Source organism: Macaca thibetana, chromosome 12, assembly GCF_024542745.1.
Source record: "Macaca thibetana thibetana isolate TM-01 chromosome 12, ASM2454274v1, whole genome shotgun sequence".
Taxonomy (NCBI): Eukaryota; Metazoa; Chordata; class Mammalia; order Primates; family Cercopithecidae; genus Macaca; species Macaca thibetana.
Genome location: NC_065589.1, coordinates 101814307 through 101839369, shown reverse-complemented (window position 1 = coordinate 101839369; position 25063 = coordinate 101814307). Strand labels below are relative to the sequence as shown.

At 35.4% G+C, this 25063-nt stretch overlaps 1 protein-coding gene across 3 annotated transcripts in view; it reads right to left on the bottom strand.

The window, feature by feature from the left end:
* The window catches only part of LRP1B (LDL receptor related protein 1B), a 1933102-nt gene that overhangs the window by 937625 nt on the left and 970414 nt on the right, over positions 1–25063 (bottom strand). For all 3 annotated transcript variants that reach the window (XM_050752792.1, XM_050752793.1, XM_050752794.1), the window contains exon 7: positions 16498–16660. In XM_050752792.1, the coding sequence (XP_050608749.1) occupies positions 16498–16660 (163 nt within the window). The remainder of the gene's footprint in view (positions 1–16497; positions 16661–25063) is intronic.

Sequence of the window (25063 nt, the reverse complement as noted above, 5' to 3'; positions counted from 1 at the left end):
CTAAAAATGCAAAAATTAGCTGGGCGTGGTGGTGGGTGCCTATAATCCTAGCTACTCAGGAAGCTGAGGTAGGAGAATCACTTGAACCTGGGAGGTGAAGGTTGCAGTGAGCTGAGTTCTTGCGATTGCACTCCAGCCTGGGCAACAGAGTGAGACTCTGTTTCAAAAAAAAAAAAAAAAAAAAGAAAAAAGAAGAAGACAACGATGAGATAGGACATATGTAAGTAAAGAATACGAAATAAACTTCTTCCAATTAGCAGTAAGTCTTGAAATTTTATGTTATCCATAACCCTCATGTAGAATTACTGGAGGTGTCCCAAAATTCCACCAATGGCTTATATCAGAAAGTTTTCCATGATAGGTACAAGTAATTGAAGTGAGGAGAATTACATTATCATTGATCCTGCCTTGCACTATACAGTAATATGAGGAACAGAATTACGAGCTCAATGGTGACATAATTAAAGTTCCCATGTAGTAGGGAAGAAAATCTGTCCTTTGTTAAAACAAAAGTTTGAGACTTCATCACTTAATGTATCAAAATGGACAACTGGAAGCAACCAGCCCAATGTCAGTAAGATTTAAACATAGAAATGGAGACAAGATTTGAGAACAGGTGGACACAGAAAAAGATACGGCTCTCTCCACTGCACCTCCCCAACCTTCACACACACACACACACACAAAAGAATAGAATTAATATCTGTAGCTACTTTAGCTCATGATGTTATTGATAGCATATTCATGAGGATTTTATCAATTATGCAAATTCTTAATTATAAAGTACCAATATACAGTTTGTAAATATGCCCACATCCTCTCATAGCTGCCAAATTGTATACAGCAATGTGATTTCATGGTGTGGGGTTAGATATTCTCTTCCAAAATTGTGATTTTGAAAATCTCCTGTGTTCTTATAAAAAGGTATGAGGACTAAGTTAACCCAATGATCCTGAAATGATAGGAAACGATAGATATGATAGCAAATTCACATAAGTTACTTTTTAATAGAAACCTGCCCTTTTGGGGGCAACCAAGCCACCAGTCCTAGAAATGAAAACTGAAGAAGCGTTTTCTATTATACAGGAGAGCCAGCTAGTCCTTACTTTTGGCTAAAACATGACTCTCTCATGGCTCTACTTTCTCTAATAATCCCCTTGTTGTTTGATTTCTCTCATTCTAGTCTTGTTGCCAGCAAGGTCTCACACTGAGCTTTAGCTGTTTGGAGAAAGCATGATTATGGGTCCATTGGTACTTAGTTTCTAAAACTATTTCCTTCTCACAGCGTGACTTCAGTGGTGAGAAAATGTGCGCGCAAATAAATCTACTTTTCACTCCGAAAGAAATGGTAATATTTACCCACTTCCTTTTACTTAGCCATTAGAAGCTGTTTTGTATTTAAAATTGCCTCTTAAATGCCAGTTTATTAACAAGGGCTGACTAGGCATAGGAAAATACAGTCCCTTCATTACAACAACGGTAAGAAATGCATGGGGAGACTTCTTTCTCCTGTCCTTTTAAGTGATGCATTCAGGGAAACCACTCAAACACTCCTGAATTATACCCCTGTGGCCTTAAAGAGTTAAGGTTACTTTCTAAAGGTGTTGCATTTTCTATTTAGGGAGTGGCTGAAGCAAGAAAGAAACAGGCTCACCTAAAATTCATAGCTCAATGATTACACAGAGAGCACAGAATAAATGTATTTGTGGAATTGGATTTTAACTGAGTGAGAATGTGGAATTTCTGGATGTCGATACTAAAGCAGAAAAGATATTTTTATTCTGAAATTAGTCATCTGTTTCCTGATTGATCCACAATTACAGTCATGTGCTCACTCATACGGTTTATTTTTTTTTTCATTTTCTTAAAAAAAAAAACTAATAGGCTTTATTTTTTACAGCAGTTTTAGGTTTATGGGAAATTGAATAGATGATATAGGGAATTGCCATATACCTCCTATCTTCCTCACTAGCAGTTTCTCCTATCATTAACATCTTGCCTTAGTGCGTTAACACTTGTTACAATTATTGAACCAATGTTGATGCATTATCGTTAACTGAAGCCCATAGATTACATTGTTTCACTCTTTGTGTTGTATAGTTCTATGGGTTTTGATAAGTGCATAGGACATGTACACATCGTTGCAGTTTCACGGAGAATAGTTTCAGTGCCCTAAAATTTCTCAGTACTCCACCTATTCATCACTTCCCCCTTCCCCACCCCAATCTCTGGTAACCGTTAATTTTTCTCTGTAGTTTTTCCTGTCCCAAAATGTCATATATTTTCTTCCTTTAAATTTTCAGCACCAAATTCTATGTGTCATTTTTATTCATCTTCATGGAGTCGATAGAGCTGTCCCATACTAAGGTATAAAATTCTCACTTTGCATATTGTCAAGTGCCATTTACCACAGGCTGATACGCAGTCCTCTGGATGAATGCTGAAATACCACAAAACCTCCAGCCCCCTCATCATAAAACCTCCCAGCTTCAAGCTGACTCACTGTGGCTGTAGTATAGCAGCGTAAGAGTGCAGGCTGTGGAGTAACATGGCTTGAGTCTGAATCCTGACTGAAATATTTACTAGCTCTTTTACTGTGGATAGGTAATTACACCTCTCCAAGCCTAATCTTTAAAAGGGAATGATACTACGCCATACCTCACAAGAAACGCTGTGAAGACTGCAGGGATCAATGTGGAAGAAATGCTCTGGACAATGACTGTTCTAAAATAAACAGTCAGTAACATTGCTCTTCAGATTATTCTCCTTCTTTCTCTGGCTGTCTCTTAAAGAAAATTGTCCCAATCAGAACCCTAAATTCACATTCTGATGCAGCACAAAGTGAAAAGAAAAAAAGATAGGTAATGCAAAACTAGTTCGTTGACTCCACTTCTCCAAACACAAAACACTTAGTGTTTAGATAAATGATGGCAAGGTGAAAAGATGTTCTAGGGTACTCGATATCACATATGAGAAGATACTCAATGAAATAGCCTTTATCATGAAATAGTTCACATAGCACAGATGAGCTTTCTATGCACTTAATGTAAAGTATTCACCACCAATTCATCCAGGGCAGGAGGCAGGGCAGGATGCTCCAGGAAGTATTGCATTATAAGTGGTCTCAGCTGGCCTGTGTATACTTTTATAACATGAACCCTCAGAATATTCCTTATGACAAAGATGTAATGCAATGTTCTTCCCATTTTAAACCTTTAATAAGACCATTTTCCAGAAAATGCTGCAGCTCAGATATATTATGAGAAATGCTATTAATTACAGGTATCTGAGGCAAGGAACTGTGATCTTTTACATTTAGTCATAATCTTACTGGCTAAAATGAATATTCTTATATCATTTGGGAAAAAAAGAGAATTTGGTTTTAATCAAAATCATACTTTAGCCTTTAATACCAGAGATTACCAAACAAGTTTTATGAGCTGTTGATATTCACTATCAACAGCTTATTCACTATTTTTATCTTAATGTAATTAATTTTAATAAAATACACAAAATCTTTCTTTAAATCATACAATATTAAATTGGTTGATAAAAGAATCTTTTATATATATATATATATGTCTATGGAAAAATGGACATTATAAAACCAGGAATGACTTAAAATAGATTTTCTCTACTAAGCAACCTGAAATTTACTATATCTGCTTATACTATGTGAGTACTTACCTTTGAATAACAGAAACATATATAGATCCAAAAAGTAAGAGGATCTAATGAAGGCAGACCTTTCATTCAGTAGTTATATTTTCTAACTAGAATTTCCCTTATTTTCAATTATCCAAGCCTACGTCTTATTTATTGGGACTAAGGATTCCTAAAGTATCATTCCCTCTGGAATAAACTAGAGATTTCTCTTTAAATTTAGCATACTTTAAAAAAACACACACACACACACACACACACACACACACACACACACACACACACACACACTTTATATCCATAGTTTCAATTACTGCTTTGTTCAGGTAAGCATCACCTTCACTGATATTTTTGATGTAGTTGTCACTGCTCTCTTTGTCATCATCATCATCACTGCCATTACCATTCTTATCTAGTATTTGCAGAGCTTTGATGAAAAGCCCCAAAATATCCATTAGGAAGAATACTATTTTGTTCTCAAGTAGTGCACATCCCACAGCAAATATTTTCATGACATTAATTCCATACATCCCTCTTCCATTCTCACATAAACCATCTCAGTTTTGCTTTTTCCAATTATTTTCCCTAACATAAACTTGACTATGTTCAGATATCCATCATTTCCCTCCACAACAAAAGCCTGTGGCACAATGAGGTGGTTTGGCTGTGTCCCCACCCAAATCTCATGTCACACTGTAATCCCCATGTTGCACGGGAGGGTTCTGGTGAGAGGTAACTGGATCATGAGGGAAGATTTCCCCCTTGCTGTTCTCATAATAGTAAGTAAGTTCTCATGGGATCTAACGGTTAAAAGTGCGTGGCATTTCCCCCTTTTTTCTCTTTCTCTCTTGCCACCATGTGAAGAAGGTCACATGATGACCTTCCTCTGTGCCTTCTGTCATGATTGTAAGTTTCCTGAGGCCTCCCAGCCAAGCTTCCCGTTAAGCCTTCAGAACTGTGAGCCAATTAAACCTCTTTTCTTCATAAATAACCCAGTCTCAGGTAGTTCTTTTTAGCGGTGTGAGAACAGATTAATACAACTTGTTTCTCTGATTATGTTTTCAAAACAAAATTTTAATAGATGATTTGGTTTCCTAAGTATCTCAGAGAAAAAAAATGAATCTAATAATGACTCATTCTAGGTAAAATAAAACAGAATTTTGACTATAAAGAGGATTTTGAAAAAGATGGCCCCACCCAATTTGAGATGTCTTTTAAAATAGAGGCTTTGAGATGCTAACCTGTTCTTCGTTTACTACCAAAAATAAAAAAAAGAAAGAATGAAAGAAAATTACATAGTGGTTACAGTTACAGGAGACAAACATCTGTCAATCAGAAACTAATGTCCTCCTTCTACCTTTTCCAAAATGTGTATTGGTCGACTATTTGTAAGATAAAGACCATATTGTCTAGTCTCTTGGCTCGATATATGACCCAGTGACTAGATATAACTACTGACATGTAGCAGAACTTATGTATGGCACCACTGAGCTGAATTATTATTATTACTTTTTAAATCAGGCATCTCTTTTTTACCTCTGGTCAAAATCAGAGAATTCTTAAACCAAAGACATAGGCGTCACAAGAAGGAAGGAGCCTCCATCTACCTGGAGAAAAACTGGCTAATAATGAGGAATATGTGCATTGGGCTCTAATTTGAGGCAGAAAATAAATAAATATGTCAATCCACTGAAATTTCTAAAAGCTAGTGTTACCAAACTAATACTGTAGTTGCTACCACAAGTACAATGCTGCTTTAATAAAAACCTAAACCATCTAACATTCCATTAATAGTAAGGTGGCAAGCAGTTGGGTAACTATAAATGGAAAATGGAAATATTCATCAACATTAAAATATTTGGTTTAAAAAATCTTTGGTTAAATTATATCATTTGCTATACCTTGGCAGGAAAAAGAAATGTGTATTGAGCCTGCAGATTTAAATAAATGAGTTTAAAAGCACAATATTAATAGTTGCATTAGTTACTTGTGATTGCTTGGGCAAGATATTACAAAAGAAATGAGTGTAGAGAAGAATTAGCTGGATAAAGCAAAAACTGAAAGTGATCAGAACAACTCCAAACTGGGGGCTCCCAAGTTCAGACTTTTCTAATAACTTCTAATATTAGAAACTTCTACTTTCTAATGCTTCTAATACCTGAACAGTAAGAGAAAATACTGAAAATGCTTTAAGCAACAAAAGTTCAATTAGGACTTCTCAATTAAATAAAGAGAGGAGCCTTCAGACAAAAAGTATTTGTTTTACTCTGAAACATTGTTTTAGATGACCTCAAAGCAACCACCTATAAATAAGTTGAAAGAGAAAGTCAAGGGGGTGAAGTGCAAAGAAACAAATTGAGCTTTATCATTATTTCTAGAATATAACTTTAAATATGGTTATTGGTTTGTAGAACTAATGGGAAACAAATAAAAATTCTACTATTTGCAAACAAATGTGTAACTTCAAAAACCAGGAGTGTAGCTTACAGAATCTTTGTCTCTTCATATCTTAAAACTGGAAAAGGCAATAAAAAGTTTATAAAATACAGAGCCCCAAGGGGGAAGATACTCTCCATTGCCAGCTTCAGGTGTAGCGTGGATCAAAACAGATTAGAAAGAACGTCCTATTGGAAGCATAGCTTAAAGAGAACAAAGGACAATGGGGAACCTTACAGAGAAAAGAATAAGGCTAACAAGTGACTTCTCAACCGCCAGAGCAGGAGGTCTTCACCTTCATTGCCTGGCTCTGTACAATGGCTACTGAGTGTTTCCCAGTCTTCCATTTTCTAAACAAGAGTCTTTTGATATTTTATACAGATAGGACAGTGGATGCGGATGTCTTTGAGCCTTTTGGTTCTTAGGTTGCTGTACAAAAGGAACTATAAAAGGACATGATGGAGAGGACTGCAAGTCAGCTGGAGATTCTGTATTTTGACCTAAATGTAGTGTATTCTATCTATGGGGGAAAAGATACATTTAGATATTTGATAGGCAGGAGAGAAGATTTTGCAGAAATGAACAAGTGTTCCTTGGAAATGCATCCTTTCACTTCCATAGTGTGATGCTGTCATGGGCAAGGAACTGCCTAACCAGATGACAAATTTTCTTCATTGACTTGCCTCCAGTTGTGTAAATATATCTTCAGTATTTTTCTCCTTCTGCTAGTTGGGAGCAGAGTATTCCAAGGCCCTATGAGATTCTACAGCTATAAAATCAAAGAAACCTTGATTCTTGAATAACTCCTTGATGGACAAGAGAAAAACTTCCCATCAACCTGTAACACTCTTGCTGGACTCATGTATGAATGTTAAATATAATTTAATTGTATTAAGTCAAAAATCTAGACTTTATAAAAGCAACTATCATTAGCCTACTAAATATTGTTGTTATAAGATTGTTCTATTGATAGTAATACAAAGCTTAGTGTGTACACTATAAATTATAATTGTTTTATGCAGTCAATTAACAAATTTATGTGAATACATTGACATTTTTATCCAATTAAATAACTTAAATAAAACAGAAAAACTTTTGTTTTTGCAGAAAATGGATCAGAAACCTTATCAATTTGGAGGCTTTTTGATCATTGTAGAGTTCCAAATACTTTAGACAGGTCCCAGATTGAATTTATGAGATTATTTATTTAGGTATGTGTTGAAATTAGATTCCCAATGCTACATTCCATTTGGGGAACTAGCTTGAAAACTTTCAGAAGGCAGCAATATTTTCTTCGTATGTTTCTTTTTAATCTCAGTTTATGTCTTACTAAGCCAGATTTAGGAAGTATAAAGATTTCCTAAATAGTTTGGTTGTGGATGACGTTGCCATGGCTGTATTCAATCATTATGAAAATCAGTGGCAATGGCAAAATAGTTTTGTTTTTACCAAAAGGCATTGCATTATTTTAACACTCCATTGGGGTACATTTTATCTGTAGTTCATGGGTTTACCTCTGCACAATTTTTACCTCCATTCTTATAAAGACAATTCTATCACTAAAATCAAAAGAAGACCAAATACCTTTAACATTTGCCTTTTCCTTTTCTATGACAAAAACAACCTCCAGCACCACCACCAACACCACCACCACCACCATCATCTGGAGAAGAAACCAACTTACATCAGAAAACATCCCCTTAACCCTAAAGTCAAGCCAATTTCTTGCAAGTCAAACCACTAAGAGTCTGGCTCAAGGGAAAAATAAAAATTTTGGTTCAATATCCTGCAAGACTCAGCAGTCAAGCAGAACAAATCATAACAACAAAAAAGCTGAATGTTGTTTTTTTTCCTCTCTTTTTTAGTTGAATGTAATTATATAGCCTACAGTAAAAACTCGTATTTATGTTATATATTAAAGAGTGGTAATGTATAAGCAGAATGGTGTCAAGTATTTATTGTTTTTAATTTTTGTTCTTTGTGGTGTTTACAAACCAAGATTCTTTCAGTTTTTGAAAATAACATTTTGTGCCTGATCCATTATTTAACTCAGAATTTCAAAGAAATCATTACTTAGTATTTTGTTTGTTGTTTGGAAAGTTTGAGGCTCTTTGTAAACTAGAATAACCATATCTTCTCATTATAATATTTAATATTTCTTGCATAACTCCAAGAGTTCATGTTATTTGCCCTTGATGCACTGGTCACACCTGAGTGATACAAGAATGTTGTCCGTGTACAGTCCTTTCAAAAACAGTACTACCGGCTCATATCTGCTTCTTGTTTTCATAGAACTCCATATAAAAAAACAAGTAGAAATAATTGTAAACTACTTGAAAATATAAAATTATTCTTTTATGCTATTGGCACAGACACTTCAAATATGTAAGCTATTCTCTGGCAGAGAAAGCTTTCAGGCCATGTGAGACTCATTTTATAAGTGAAACAATAACTTACTGAATATTACCCAAGTGGTTTGGAAATGTTCATATAGCTTCCAAAAGTGCTGGAGAATATGACAGAATAAAACCTGCTATCAGTTTCCTAAACTATGTCTTTACAAATAAAAACAGGGGTATGCATGTGTTATCCAGAATGTTCCCACCCCAGCCTCTTATCGGTATTTTATAAAATGTTACAAAACAAAACAAAAACCCTATCATTTGTCTTGAAAAGAGATTAAAAAAAAATTCCTCAGAAGAAGTTTAAACAACCTTGGCTAAAAGGAAATGGAGGACATCTCTTAGAAGAGGAAATGAGATTTGGAACAAATATTATTTGTTCACATTTTGAACAGGCTTATCTAAGTGAAATGAGATCCTTCACTGCCTGGGAAGAACAAAGAAAAGATAAAGAGCAGCAGATGACAAAAGACGGCCATAGGACAGTGGTGGCAATGGATGCTGTTAGTCCATAACATGATTTTTCTTTCTTCACATTAGCCTGGTCCCAACTTCATGCTCATGTCCCTCTGCTTTTCATTTGTTAATGGTAAAAATTGTCTAATTCGATGTGGTTGTCTTGTTTAGGTGGGCATGTACTCCAGTTTCTGACCAAGAAGACATGAGAGAATGTCTGATTTGGGAGCTCTTGTACACTTAAGGAAGAAACAGTACTGTTTTTCAACTGAATATCATGTTTACGCACAGGATCCCTGGAACTTCAGTAGATATCTTATGACCATAGAGGAATTAGCCTGAAAAGAATACACTAAAGATCACATTACAGGGCAAAGAAGTAGAAAAAAAGGAACCCAGGTCCTTAATGATATTGTTAATCTACTAAAGTAACCAACCCTGGGACTGTCCTCAATGTAGATTTTTAAGTAAAGTGATAAAGTATTTCATCATTTAGGTGATATGTAGTTGTTTTTTCTGTTCCTTTACCTATTCGAGTGGACAGCGTTAAACAGTGGAAATTCAGAGAAGAAATACTTATAGGTAGTGACTAGAAGATGAGAAAGGCATTGAATACTAGAAATAGAGCTGTGCGCTCAGTAATTGAGAGAGAGGTTTAACAGACTTTGAAAAGTTATAGAGTAAAAAAGAAAGAAACAAAAAAATGGCAAAGGGAGCAAGTAGAAATGTGGAATGTTTTTGCATTGTGTTGACTTTATGAATAATATGAGTCAAAGAGCACAGTGAGAGTCAAATTGATTTGCCTTCCATTTCCACTAAAGGATTCACTGCACATAAACCACTCCAAGTTCCCCTGCTGTATTCCCAGGCTAAGCACATTGTAATAGAAATATAATTTATAACTGAAAGAGAAAGTAACCAATGGTAATACTAGGCATGAACTGCCACTTGAAGAAAGGTCCAGAGAAGAATTTGGAAAGAGGTTGAACCTTAACAAAAAAAGCAATTGATGAGAAGAATTTGAGTCATATATAAAACAGCTAACATGAATTTATAACTTTGAATGAGCCTTTGAATCACTAAGTTCAGTCAAAATTAGTGCAGACCAGGAAACACATACTTTCACACCCATGTAGTCTTGCCTATTCACATCAGCAAATCCTGAAAGGAACTTGAATTTGGGAAATGATAAGGGATTACTTTCTTGTGGCTCTTAGTAAATTGGTCTGAGAGAGGCAGATAGCTGTTGCATAGTTAATTCATGAACTTAACTACCACCAGAAGTGTTACTCATCCAAAAAAAAGATAGGAGAGTCAAATAAGGAATTGGGATACATAAAAAAATTTAGATATTTAATAGGATCTAGACAGATGAAAGAAACAAAATGTTATATAATACCACCCACTGAATCTGTGGGCGATAGACAAAAAAGCATTGGTAGATTTTAGAATAATTAATACAAATTTATAAGCCTAGGGATGTTGTCCTTATGTTTCATTAATACCCATTGATTAAAAGGAGAAGCGGGCAAATAACCCCTTGATAATTCCCATCTTACGGGTGAATGCTCAGGTCAGCTAACTTGAGTACTGCTTCTGTGTGAGAACCTAGGTTATTTCAAATATATACTAATAACCCAAAATATACTTTTACCAATTCATTTTGTTTATTAGCTTTTTTTTTCCAAAGAAACTTTAAGTCACAGATATCTGAGAGAGAAGCTGCAACATTTCAATACATAACTCAGGAGAATTATTATTGGAGCTATTGGAATGTCTTCATTTTTCTCTGATTTTCCTCCTAAAGAAAAGAAATACACAAGAAAATTTGGAGGGAAACTAGGTTTATAGAAACAGATCTTTCCTGGAACAATGGGGATGTGCATCTGATTGTGGATAGCTAAGTCACATGGCTGGTTAGAAGTAGTTAAGAAGTTAGGAAATCAACTTTTGTTACGGGGGGAGTTGCTTGTAGGTATGTGTAGGGGGCTGTTTACCCTTAAAAAGCTAGGACTCACAATTTGCAACCTGTCAAAATGTAAATAAGAATTTTAAAAGTTTAAGGCAGTCATGAATCACAGATGAGAACACTACCTTCCAAGATGGATATATTTATGGGGAGAAAAAAGTACAAAGGGTCATATGTTTAAATGTTTTATGATGTTCAAACCCATTACAGCTTTAGGACCATCTCAGTCCTCGAAGTGATACATAGTGTTTGGGGGTGGGGAAGCAATCTCTGTGTTTAATTTGTCCAAGCATAGTCTGAGGCTTTTAATAGCCAAACGTCTGTAACATTTTCACTTATTTCCTACTGCAAGTGCATTAGTTAGTGACAGTTTCAGCTTGGAACCTGTGCCTGCCCAGGGAGCGCCACCTAACAGAAATAGAAAACCTGCTAACTACCCCAAAGATCTTGTTACAAAACCTCTTTCGTGTGTAGGTAAACCCACTTCATTTGCTATCTTCCCAACTTCACGTAACAACAGATTAGAATTTCATTAGTCAGTCCTACTCCCTGATAGCTGTTAACTTTAATTCAGTCTTTAATTTCTCAGTCATTATTAGCTTCAATAAGGATCCAAGTGGGTGATGGGAAAGGGTTTTTTAAACTATTCAATACTGTCAATCATTCTTGTGTGAATTTAACTTGTGAGATGAGCTTCACTCTCCCGTCTCCTGGCAGATGTCCTGCTCTTGTATAGAACAAAGACAATACACTTCTCCCTTATTATTGACATGAGGTGATGGGTTCACAAATAAATCCTACAGATCACTCTGCTATTCACTCTGCCAGTCAAAAGATTTATCCTACATAGAAAAAGGGTATACACTGTCCTTGGGAAATATTTAATTTCTGTTGTTTTACTTAACAAAGTAGATCTTCCCCCTCCCTCAGTTTAACGGCCTCACATAATTCTTTTGAACTTGGGTGTTATTAATGGTACCCCAAGTCCCCCAAAATACATTTTCTCAAAATTTTAACTCCAACTTTGTTACCTTTACTAAAATATCTATTTACTTTTACTCTAATATTTTAATAATTATCACACCTAGACTTAATTATCTCCTCTTGTAGAAGAGTTTAGCAACAAGTTCACACGCATAGTGAGTTGCACTCTGTCTCAAGTCTAGGGTGATGATTTTACTTTAGTAGAAAGCTGAGGGCCACAGCTTAGGAACAAAATTGTAGACCAGCTCCACCCCTGACCTCAGTTACAATCCTCAATAGACCCCAGTACTAAATGGTTTAATATTGAAGCAGTGTCATGTTCAAAAATGCAGTTCCACAGACAAAAATCACTACAATAGAATTTTATTCTTTACTCTTATCTTTTGAAAGACCTTGAAAGTAATCCAAATATATCTTGCATAACATCAATTGTTAGAAAAAGGTTGTTCCTCTGTTACGTCTTCCGTGATGGTGTCCTCAAAGGACATGCTAACCCAAAATTTCCCACCTTGGCAGTTGAGGAAACAGCAGAAGCAGATGTCCCTTCTCGCCTGATGCAGGCCATCAACAAATTATCTGACCTTTCTCTGAAGTAGGTCATAAGAACCTCTTGTGAGAGGAGCCCACTCTATACCTGGAGGAAAGGACCTTCCATGTCTCTGAAAACATGGGGACACAGAGAAGACACTGGAAACACAGGCCTCACTAAGTCTTCCCCAGTTGATTATCATTAGATTATGCCCCTTTTTTTGAATCGTACTTCTCCACAACTATCCACTTCATCAAATGTTCCATTAAACACACACACACACACACACACACACACACACAGGGTTTTCCATTTCTAATAGCTCCTATGTCACGTCAAATTTACAAGTACCTTTGTATGCTTTTCTCTTATCAATACGTCTTTTATTATAGGTGCCTCAGCCAGAGCGTGGCGATGGGTAAGAAAAAAGATCCTCCTCCATGTCCACATACCCATACTCAAAGGTACTCCATACTTTTCTCTTCCTACACCTTATATACCCCTTCATCTTTATTTCTTCCTAGGCTACACTTCATTTTTTTTTTCTTATTTTGTCTCCTTTTTTCCTCAACACTTTATTATACAATGGATTTAATCTGTATGAAATTTTTAGAAGGATTTGTAGTAGAAAGAGACTGTGGCTGAAAAGAAAAAGGTCATCTTTGATGGGTAGAATATTAGTCTCATTATTCTATTCATATTGGTATCATAAGTGTTGAAAATATTAGTAATTATCATTGTGGCAAAATGAAGAAGAAACTTCACATATTGCACAACTCAAACTGTTAAAGTTCTTTATGTATTTGACCTTATTTAATCCTTTCAACAGCCCTGCAGGGCAGGGCTATCATAACGCACGTTTTTATGATAAGAAAAAAAAGGCAGAAGAAATATCCAAAGTTACACAGCTAGTAACTGCTGAAGCCAGGATTTGATCTCAGTGAGATTGACTCCAGCATCAAGTTCTTAACCATTAAAGAAGCAGAGACCTAATCACCATCTGACAGAAATGCAGTTTTTGATGTTGGTTGGAATATGATCTCTATGCTACCTGCCAACTCTAATGACTATAGAGAAATAATTTTGGAAACTTTTCCAAGGAACTACTGAAAGGAAATATTGCTAAAAATTTTTGAAAGGAAGAAGAAATCTCTAGAAGCATCTCTGGGAAATAGCCTGAATTAATGAGTCAATGTCCACATCTAAAAATCTAAAAGAATTAAAAACAAGGTTGACTTAAAAATCTCTTCTTGGAAGATTAGGACTGGAGCTTGGCTCAAGTCATAATGAGAGTCCAGAGAAAGTTAATGATCTGTATTCAAACCACGGAGAACTAAAAACAAAACAAAAAAGAACCAAAAAATTATATTTCTTCAATAGTCCTTAGCAACAAAAGAGTAGGAGGTTGAGAAAAATGAAGTTACAAATGTGCCTAAGTGCCAGGTGTGGTGGTTCACACCTGTAATCCCAGTACTTCGGGAGGCCAAGGTGGGAGGATCACTTGAGGTCAAGAGTTTGAGACCAGCCTGGCCAACATTGTGAAACCCCACCTCTACTAAAAATACAAAAATTAGACAGGCATGGCGGTGGGCACCTGTCATCCCAGCTATTTGGGAGGCTGAGGCAGGAGAATTGCTTGAACCCTGGAGGCGGAGGTTGCAGTGAGATGAGATTGCGCCACTGTACTCCAGCTTGGGCAATAGAACGAGACTCTGTCTCCAAAAAAACAGTATGCTTAAGTAACAGGTACTTTCTCCAGGCAGCCTATTTGGGGGTAAGGCAAATTTTTCTCCATTTTAAAACCTAGGAATGTTAATTTCTAGGAGTTAGGTCAGATTATGAATACATTCTGACATTTTTTGAACAGAAGTTATAATAGGCAAAGCCAAAGACATATCATCCGTAAAATTAGGAAAATCTAGGAGAAATTTTAGGGGCAGAACATTTCCCCTTTAGTAGGTCATGTGCAGTTTTTCTAACCAAAATCTATTCAAATTATTCTAGAGCAGGCCCAAATGTAGAAGTTAAAAAAAAAATCTTCTCTTCTGTTCTTAGATAGAATCACATCAATCCTACCTAAATTTCTGTTATTAAGAGAAAAGTAGAATATATTTGAAAGTGTTCTGTGGCAACCAGGCCTGCATTTATAAAAAAAAAAAAAAAGCCAAGCTTTTCCTTCTCTGATATCTATGACTCATGATTGAACAACTGTGCTATAGAGACAGAACAAACTCAAACAAAAATTCCAAAGAACCTATTCTGATAAATGATACATGACAAAATTACATTTAAACAGTTACGAGGCCTAAAGGAATCCAGCAGAGAATAAGAGCAAACGATGTGGGGGTTTTCTACTCTTAATTCCTTTGACAAAAATGATAAAATATGGTTCTTTCATATAATGACAAGGAGAAATGGGAAACCTGAGAACATAAAATATATTGTTGTTCAGAAAGGGAGATGGTGTTCCCATATATTTCAGATTGGCAGTTTTATTTGAAAAGGGTCTCTGGATCTTTGTTTTTAAGAATGGGGAAGGATAAGAGCAGTAGAAAAATGGGGAAAACACAACAGTTTTATAGTTTCAACTCTTAACATTTGACAGACAAGACTGTCTAAAGGCTAATTTTAAATTCAGTTATCACATCCAGGGAAAACCATGCAAGCAAATATATTTCTAAACAGGATGCCAAAAGAATGTTTTTAGTGCATTTGTAAATTTCCAATTCTTTCTTACTACCCTTATCCAACAACCCAAACAAATCAGTTTAAATACGACTTCTTTTCCTAATGTCTTTTGAAGCATCACTGCAGTCAGATTGAGTCAAGTAACCATCTGCTGCAAATACAAATAGAGCTACATTCAAAAATTATATTACACAGCCTTCCCAGCAAAGTTCTTACGTGCAAGCTGTTCTTGTCAAAATCAGAACTATTGTGATGATGCATCTTAATATTCAATCAGACTTTAAGTAAAGAGTGACAAAAGTCCACATATGGATGACAGCTGTTTCTTCGGTAAATATTTTCCCATTTATTGAATGGAGGCTTATGGCAGTTTAGGATATGTTCCATCAGACATTTCAGCCTGAACTGCCTGAGGACGATTAAAACAATAACAAGGATAGCATTTCAATTTTCAAATCTTTGCTACAATTTACATCTTAAAAAAATAATAGCTCCTTCAAATAAAGTGGTACACTATGTGGTTAATTTGAAAGTATCCTTGTCCAATAGTGACTGCTGAAAGAACTGAGTTTTGCTCCTGGCCTCTAATAATACCACCATGTTTGTAAAATAAGAGCATAATTCCTGTATTGATTTTCTAATCATATGAGCAAATATGATGGGAATGTAAACATTTTATGACTATATTTTTACAAATTATGAAATGTGGTAAAAAGATTAATGAGCCTATTAGCTAAAGAACGTCAGAGGGTCTCTATTCAACCAATAAAGTAGTTTGAGAAATTGGGAAGTTAAAAAAAAGAAAGATGAATTCTGATGAGGAATTCACTAACACTGTAATAATATTTGGGTTTACATATCAACAGTCACCGAACATAAAGAGAATCTGAACAAAGATATTCTTAATGTTTTACTAGTACCCGGGTAAACATATGTTGTGCCCCTTTGGTAAATCCTAAATGTTATGCTGGATATAAGTATGTCAACAGTACATCCTTCGAGTAGCATCCTTGATGTTTGCTAACTACAAAGTTCCTTGTTAAGCAATAAAAAGTTTCCTCTCTTTAACCTAAAAATATGCTGAGGCTTTTCTCTGATGACCCCGATGCAATTCTTGGGAAGGTAGAAGGAAAGATGGAAGGTTATTTGTGTCTTACATTAGACCTGCAATATTCATGTGCTAATAACTCACCAGCTTCTGCCTGGTGAGTTATAGCCTTTTTTGCTTCCTGCGACACAGTTGATAAAATCAACATTTTTAAAAAGTTTAAGTCTGTAGTCTTATTTTCCACAACAACACTTGTCATTCTTCAATCTTTTCTTTTTAAATGCAAACTTTTTTAGAACAAACACTATAAAGAATTTCTTACCCTGCTATTGGATCTGCTGCTATTGCTTTAGGATTGTGAAGCTCCAGATCAATCAGGGTGATACATACAGAACCGTTGTAGTTACATACAAAGATCCGGTCACTGACATGGTCCACAAAATAGAGATTTCTGGTCAGCCAGTCAATCGCCATTTGTTGAACATCTGAAAAACACATACAAAAAATCATTGAATCACAGATGCAACCTAGTATCATGATTGAAAAATAACGTCAGTGTTTCCAAACCATCATAGATGACATTTCAAAAGTATAGACTTTTTTTTAATGAAAAGAAACTGCAAAGTCTCTTGCTATGCCAAAATGTGACTTAATAATTATGTAAAATAATGACGACATCTTGGTGCCTTTCTTCTTGCTATCTGAAGACTGAAGATGACCTAGATACAAGAATAAACAGTTTCCACATTTTAAAATACAGGTATTTAGAATGCAATCTCTTACTTTTTGTATTTGTCCAAATTAGTTCATTCGATGGAAAGAACAGAACTGATTCAATAGCACAGCTAAATTCTGTAGTAGTGAGGAATAAATACCTTTTGTGAGTGTAAGGCAAATCCTTGTTTTCTGATTCCCTTTTATTAAATGAAGGAAAGGGTGGAGAAGATAGAAAAGGATATCTCTAAGATTCCTTTGTTTGAAAAAAAATCCAAAACTTGGAAATAAAGCAAATGGAGGGGTGATAGTTTCTTTCAATGGCATACTTAGGAATTGTAAAAAAGGCTTGCTCAAGGATTGATTAATTCATTCTCTAGAAGAGTGCTGCCCAACAGCACTTTCTACAGTGATGGTGAGAAAAGAAACAACAGCACTTTCTACAGTGATGGTGAGAAAAGAAAAATAGCTAAGAGCAGTCTGGGATATGTGAGGTATTAAAAATTAATCAGGCTCAGAGAGATGTGAGTATGGGATTTCAGCTATACCTTCTACACCCGAGCCCAGGGGCAGCTGTTTAAAGGCATTTCAGTTCTGACTAGCTGTCTCACTCATTATCTTCATGTTTCTGGAACTTGTGATACAAAGAAGGATGTATAGCCAATCAATAACTTAGGTTACTTTAATGTAAATTCTTAGTAAACAAGTTAGGAATGGCCTCTTCTTTTCCTTTAAAAACCTACTTGTAACTACTGCTAATAGGAGTATACATTCAGAGCCAATTGAATCGGTACTACTGGGTTGCAATTCTCAAGCTTGGCCCAAGTAAACTTTCTACTTAGATTAATTTGGCCTCAGCTTCTTCTTTTTAGGTCAACAATAAAAATATTCCTATTTATGCTGTCCAATAAAGTAACCACTAGCCAAATTTAACATGTGGTTACTATGACTGGAAAACCGAATTTTTATCATATCTAATTTTAATTAATTGGAATTTAAATTTAAATGACATAGGTACCTAGTGGCTACTGCCAGGGCTCAAAAAAAAAATATCCCAAAATATATGCTGCTTTGGACTTCAGACTGCAAAGCACCTGGGGAGCAGCCAATGCAGGGATAGGTTTTCTCTGAAGTTCTTTTATCTGACAAACGGAAGTTCCTTCAGAAGAAAAAAGAAGAGGAGAGAGAAGAGAGGAGAAAAGAGGAGTAGAGAGGAGAAGAAAAGAAAAATCTGTCATAAATCCACTCCCTATAATCTCATCAGACCGGAAAGATTAAGTCAGAGGAAAAGAGGCTGAAGGTCAACACACCACCTCTTTTGCTGAGGACTGCTACCTGAGAGAATCTGCATATCAAGACAGCCTTTCTCCTCCATGCATTTCCTCCCCTCAACCTCCCATAACCTGTCACCACCTCAAATCCATGCCTTTATTGTTTTCTGTAGATTAGGATACTATATTAACTTCAGCCATCTGCTCTTTTTTGGAGTCATATACTTTGTGGAACCCCAATGAGTATGCATGTAATAAATTGACAGCCCCTTTCTCCTGTTAATATGTCTGCTGTCCAGTTTATTCCAGAGACTGAAAGTACAGAATCTTCGGAGGACAGAAGCAAAGTTCCTTTTGCCCCTACACTATTCTTGATACTGCAGCTCTAGAAGAGTGTATCTGTCTTTGACTTATTTTTTGATCAGACATACACTGAAATTACATGTTAATTTGTAGATACTTCTCTGATAAAAAGGATAAACTCAAAGGCTATGATTTTATTGCCCTGTGAGGCATTAAACATTTATATGCTTAACCTATGAATCCTCATTTAAATATTATTTTTCATCAAAATGCCTATAAATACCCGATTCCTCTAATGAGGTTAGACCAGCAGTACTGGTCTGTTTCCCTCAATAATGCCATAAGTAATTTTCTGATCTATGTTCATTCTAGATTTTCATTATAGTCATATTTTTAACTTTTGAAAATTATACTTTGATACTTCCTTGATTGAACTTAGAATGAAACTATGATTCACTGACTAAACAGAGTGACAAGGTTATGAACAGGCTACTCCAAATTCGGCACTTTGGCATATTGAAGGAATTTGAGAAACAGCAGGTGCAAGAAGCACTTCCTAACTTTCCCCTTTCCTGAAGGTCAGAGAAAGAGCAGATGCTGCAAAAACTCTCTAACCTTCCCCTTCTCCCCTGGAGTAGGTCATAAGATCCTCATGTGAGAGGTGACCTCCCTACCTCCAGAGGAAAGAAATATTCTTATTTCCAAAGATGGCGGGAACCAGAATTCTGAACAAATGGGAGACGCTAAATGATCCATTTATTATTCTTAGCTCTTAACCATGCCCTATCACATTCTCTCAGTAACTTTCCACTCTTCGTCATACCTAGTATGAAAACACGCAGGCTCAACCATCTCTTTGGGTGTTCATTTCCTTATGAATGCTTCTGTGTCACATAAAACTTCTATTAATTAAATGTGTGTATTTTTCTCTTGTTAATCTGTCTTTGGTTAGTCTAATTGGCATGGTCCCAGCTGGAGAACTTAAAACGAGTAAAAATGATATATTTTTCTCCCTTATAAGAGTTTCCTTCTGCAATCTCAGCCTAAACATTCTTCCTACTCTATGCCTCAATACACTTCCTCAGTAACATGCTGCTTCAGTGAATGATGTTCTCTCAATAGAAAGACTAACATAGATGTGTGTGTCAGCATTATCATTTGTAAGGGTATGTTGTCAAAACAAGGTAGAGAAGGCAGCAACTTTGTGGGAATGGCTATCATCTCCTACAAGGATAAGCAGAAAGAAGATATTGCAATTAATTGGATGGAGATTTTCAGGCTATTAATAGTTTTATTCCTAAATTATACAGTCTTTATAAAATCATAAATATTCAAGTGTTTCCCAAACAAAAAGAAGCTTTTTTTTTTTTTTTTTCCAACCAGTCCATTAACCAGGACTTTTTTAAAAGTGTGAATTATTTATCTGTCTTGAGAAATGTGGAATGTATGGCTTGCTTTGTTTTTGAGTCTTTTTGTATTATTATATCAGCTAGAGCTCAGAACTCACTGTTTCAAATGTCATTTCAAATACCTTGGGTTCAGATAAAGTATGTGCCAGAGTCCATTCAATGACCCATCCCTCAAGCTGGGCATGCAGTTGCTTTAGTCTATACAATTGTAATTTCAGACAAAAGAGCTGTTTGACAGCATTCATACCTTCTCTCAACTCTTTATCATTTCAGAAAGATTTTCTGCTACTGAAACAATAGATATTGTTAACAACCAAGCAACTCTGAAGCATTGAGACCTCACTACAGAACTCAATAATAAGCCAAACACTTAGTAACTATGGGGAATTGGCTTTCTCATTTTATAGTTGAAATGTGTGCTTTTAATTTGATTTGTATTAGAATTAGAGAGTTGAGGCAATTAGACAAAGAGTTCAAGCAAGTAAGCCAATAAATAAACACATTAGATGGATGAATGGATAGATAAATTTGACCAGATTTAATAAGCACTTAAAGGTGTTCCAAATTACAGGAAGCTTTTTTCAACCGGCCCAGAAATTAGAATTTTTAAAAGTCTAAATTATATACCTGTCTTCAGAAATCAGAAAATGATTTGAACATTTTAGGAGCGAAGTGAATTTCCTAAAGTATTGAGTATTTTACCTTAATGCTGCTGAAATATAACAAAGTTCATAGGAGAGGACTGAAAATAACCATAATCATTTCATGACATTACTAAAATATCTCAAAATGTAAGTCCCTTGTTTCTTTACTGTTACTGGAACAAAATTTTAAATATTTTCTTCTTACTATATTTTTTTAGTTGCTGCTTATTCTTTTTTTTCAACTAAAAGTCACCTGGATTTTGCTCTCATTGTTCCTTTGAAGTGGCTCTTATTTTGATTACTGAAAATTCCTTCATTGTCAAAAGTTACTGAGAACTTTTCTGCTCTATTTCGGTAACATCTGAAAGTATTGACCACTCACCTTCTGATATATAGATAACTCTAAATATCAACATTGGCAAAATTAGAAGAATAAAATAATAAAAATATTTTGAAACTTGTAAAGTAATATATAAATATAAGTCACTATGTTTTTAAAACTTGTTATTTGTTAGTTAAAACTTAAATTTGCACCCAGTAATAATTAATGAGAATGAAACATTTAGAAAAGAGTTCAAAAAATGAATAGTCATGGTGATAACTCATAATTGGCTATAAAATGATGCATCACATTTTTTGTTATAAGGCAAATAATTAATTACTAGAATCGGTGAACGTAGAACCGAAACATTTTAAAGTCAAAAAATAACAGACGCTGGCAAGGTTGCAGAGAAAAGGGAACACTTATACATTGTTGATGTGATTGTAAATTAGTTTAACCATTGTGGAAAGCAGTATGGCAGTTCCTCAAAGAGCTAAAAGCAGAGCTACCATTTAACCCAGCAATCTCATTACTGTATATATACCCAGAGGAATATAAATCAGTCTATCATAAAGACACAAGCACATGAATGTTCAACGCAGCACTATAAGCACTATTCACAATAGGAAAGACATGGAATCAACCTAAATGCTCATCAGTGACTGATTGGATAAAGATAACGTGGTGCATATATACCATGGAATACTATGCAGCCATAAAAAAGAATGAGATATCATTTGCAGGAATATGAATGGAGCTGGAGGTTATTAGCAAACTAAGACAGGAACAGAAATCAAAACACTGCATGTTCTTATGTATTAGTAGAAGCTAAATGATGAGAACTCATGAACACAAAGAAGGGAACAATAGACACTGGGGTCTACTTGAGGGTGAAGGATGGGAGGAGGGAGAGGAGTAGAAGAGACAATTTTTGGGTAACGGGCAATGAAATAATCTGTACAACAAACCCCCATAACACAGGTTTACCTATGCAACAAACTTGCACTTGTACCCCGAACCCTAAAATAAAAGTTAAAAAAAAAAAACCCACAAATTTGAGAAAGTCAAATCTTGCTAAAAAAATAAATAAATAAAAGGAATCGGTGCATGTCTTTTTTATGTCATTCTGAACCATTGTCTAAGATGGTCATCCAAGGATTAGTTCATTCCCCTGGGGAATATACCTTTGTTTGACTTCCAATTTCAAGCAAATATTGCTGAGGTCTCATTCTCTATGGATTTAATTTGTAGATCGATGCATTAAAAATATTTTTCTCCAATAGAGATGCAAATGATTTCCATCAGGTAGAAAAGATAACTGCAAAGTTTATACTTTTATTGTCCAGTACAATATTGACTGGTTTTATCTGTAACTTTGCAATCTTATATCAGTACTTTTTCTTTCATCGATTATAAATATTTCAACCTCTTCAATTCTACTTTGAAACAGTTTTGCCATCCTGCTGGTTCTCTTGTTAATGAGTTAAATGACTGCTTGACATATGCTCTCTATATATTTACGTAAGTCATGTTTTTAACTTTTCGAAAATTATACACTGGCAATGGTCAGTACTTCATTTCTTCTTTGTTTTCTATATTGATTTTCCGCCAACCAGAAACGGCAAATTTAAATGTCTACAAGGATCAGAATGAGAACATAAATAGGCTAAATTTATTAATCAGGACTGTGGCAAATCTAGATGATGGCCAGAAAGTATATACCTACCTAAAAAAGGCAGCCTTAACTTCAGCACTTGTTTTGATCTAGAGATGCTTCATTGCTTCAAAGAACTTCAAAACATGATTTCCAGATTTCAGTTGAAATCTCCCAATTGTTCAATGTTATAAACTAATTTTTAAAATTTATAAAGCATTTTGTGTATTCAACCAAACCTACCTGCAACCATAGTGAACCAAGGGCCACTAGTGTGATGACACCACGGCAAAGAAAATACTGTATATCATTTGGTTCAGAGTCCTCTAATTAAACATGTTTTTGAGAAGGTTACTAACATCAATAAGAGTAGTTGTCCTTCTGTTAAATAAACAAAATACCAAGATTCCAAAGTGGTAAGGCAATTAAATCAGATAACAAATATTTAAAATCCAGGATAGTGATATACAGTAGATTTTTCAAAAATATTAGTTATCTCCCAGAGGGAACGAAAAGACTGCCCTTTGATTTATATCTTTGTGACTGCTTGTGATATGCATGTACTAGAGAATATTACAGTACTAAAGCAATACATTAATAAGATATGCAGTAGTTGTGATAATTTAAAAATATGCCCACAAATTCTTTGATACTCCTCCTTTTAAGAGATGAAGTTTAATTCTCCACCTGAAGGTGGGCTGTTCTTCGTTATTCTACTGAACTGAATGTGGAAGAGATGATGGAGTATGATTTTTGAGGGTAAGTCATAAAAGGCATTGTAACTTCCATTCAGTTCTCTCTCTTTGGATCACTCACTCTGGTGGAAGCCACCTGCCATGCTATGAGGGCACTCAAGCAGCTCTATGCGGTCTATACTGCAAGGAACTGAGGTTTCCTGTCAGCAGCCACAAGAGTGAGCCTGGAAGCCTGTCTTCTAGCTCCAGTTAAGATGCCAGATGACCGCAGTTCTGGCTAACATCTTGATTGCAACCTCAGGAGAGTCTCTATAACAGAACCACCTCACTAAGCCACTCCTGAATTTCTGACCCATGGAAACTAAAAGATAATAATCTTTGCTGTTTTTAAAGTCAGCAAGCCTTGGGATAATCTTCTATGCAGCAAAAGATAACTGAGTAGTCAAATCCCTCCAACTTTTAAAGATGAATTTTGTTGGCTTCCCACCATTTGGCTATTATTTTCTGACCAACATTTAAACAAGACTGCCTATATCAATAACTGTTTTGGATTCCTGAAATTATTCATTGTGCAGCTCTAATGCTGAAAACACAGAGGATAATCCATAAACGAACCCTGAGAAATTTAAAGACACACTTTCTTGAAAATGTCTGCTCTATTTTATCAAAGTGTGATTCTGTGCTAAAACTACTGCACGGGGGCACAACCAAGGCCTGGATCCCTTATATTGTTCCATTCTCAAGAAGGGCAGCATCAGATAGGACTAGTGTTATGAAGAAAATAAAACAGAAAAATGGCAGAGAGTGGCTGTTTCAGGAAGCCATCCTGAGAGGGATGATATTTGAACTGAGCTCTGACAAGAAGATGCTAGCCATGTGGAATTTGGGGGGTAAGGCCTACCAAGCAGAAATTACTCGGCATTTTCTGAAAACAAGAAGCAGGGGTGAAAGGGGCTATTTTGCAGCTAAAATGAGAATGAATAAGAAAATATGAGGTAGCAAAGATAGGCAGGGATCTGTAAACTATGGTCAGGGGATGCATTTTGGATTGTGAAACCAAGGAATTACTTTGTTTTCAATGTGATTTTTATTTCTATCACACAGTAAATGTGCACAATTTAAAAAGCCAAACACTCCATCAAGGCTTATGATAAAAAAACAGCAGTGTCCACTCCACTCCTCTCCATTCTCTTCCAATTGTTTTGGCTATGTGAATTGCATTTACTTTCATAATTCTCTATAAGATGTTTCTACTAGTATTTTTAAAATTTAAAACTTATATATAATCTAATGACTTTCTGCTATATAAGACTAGAAATTTATTATTTACACCCCTCCACACTCATGCACACATACACACATATATATTCATACTTTTCCTCCCCTCATCCTCCCACAATATAATTTTTAGTTAAATTAATATTCAGTCTTCATATGATTACAACTATATACATTTTTGTTGATAGGTGAGAAAGTAGTTTAGTATTACTACATTTCCTTCCTTGAACAAGTTTTGGGATATTTTTAGAGTTAGAGTTAACTACCTTATGTTTCAGCTTTTCTTTTTCTTTGTTAGAATTTATTATTGCATAATTCTAAAAAAGAACTACAAAACTCCTCCCCAAATGGAAAATCAGTATTCTATTCAGTTTTTTTATTGTTGCTGTTATTTACTTTTGATATCATTTCTGTTGCCTACCATACTCCTGGTTCCAAACTGCAATGGTTTACTCCTTAGCCATGGTTTGGGGGTTTCCTTTTATTAGTCCTGAAACTTACTGCTTCTGAAATTAAATTCCCTGTTTTCTGCCGAAGTAGTTGATATGGCGTGGATGTACCACCAGCCCATCTTACACAATTTAAGGTATCTCACACC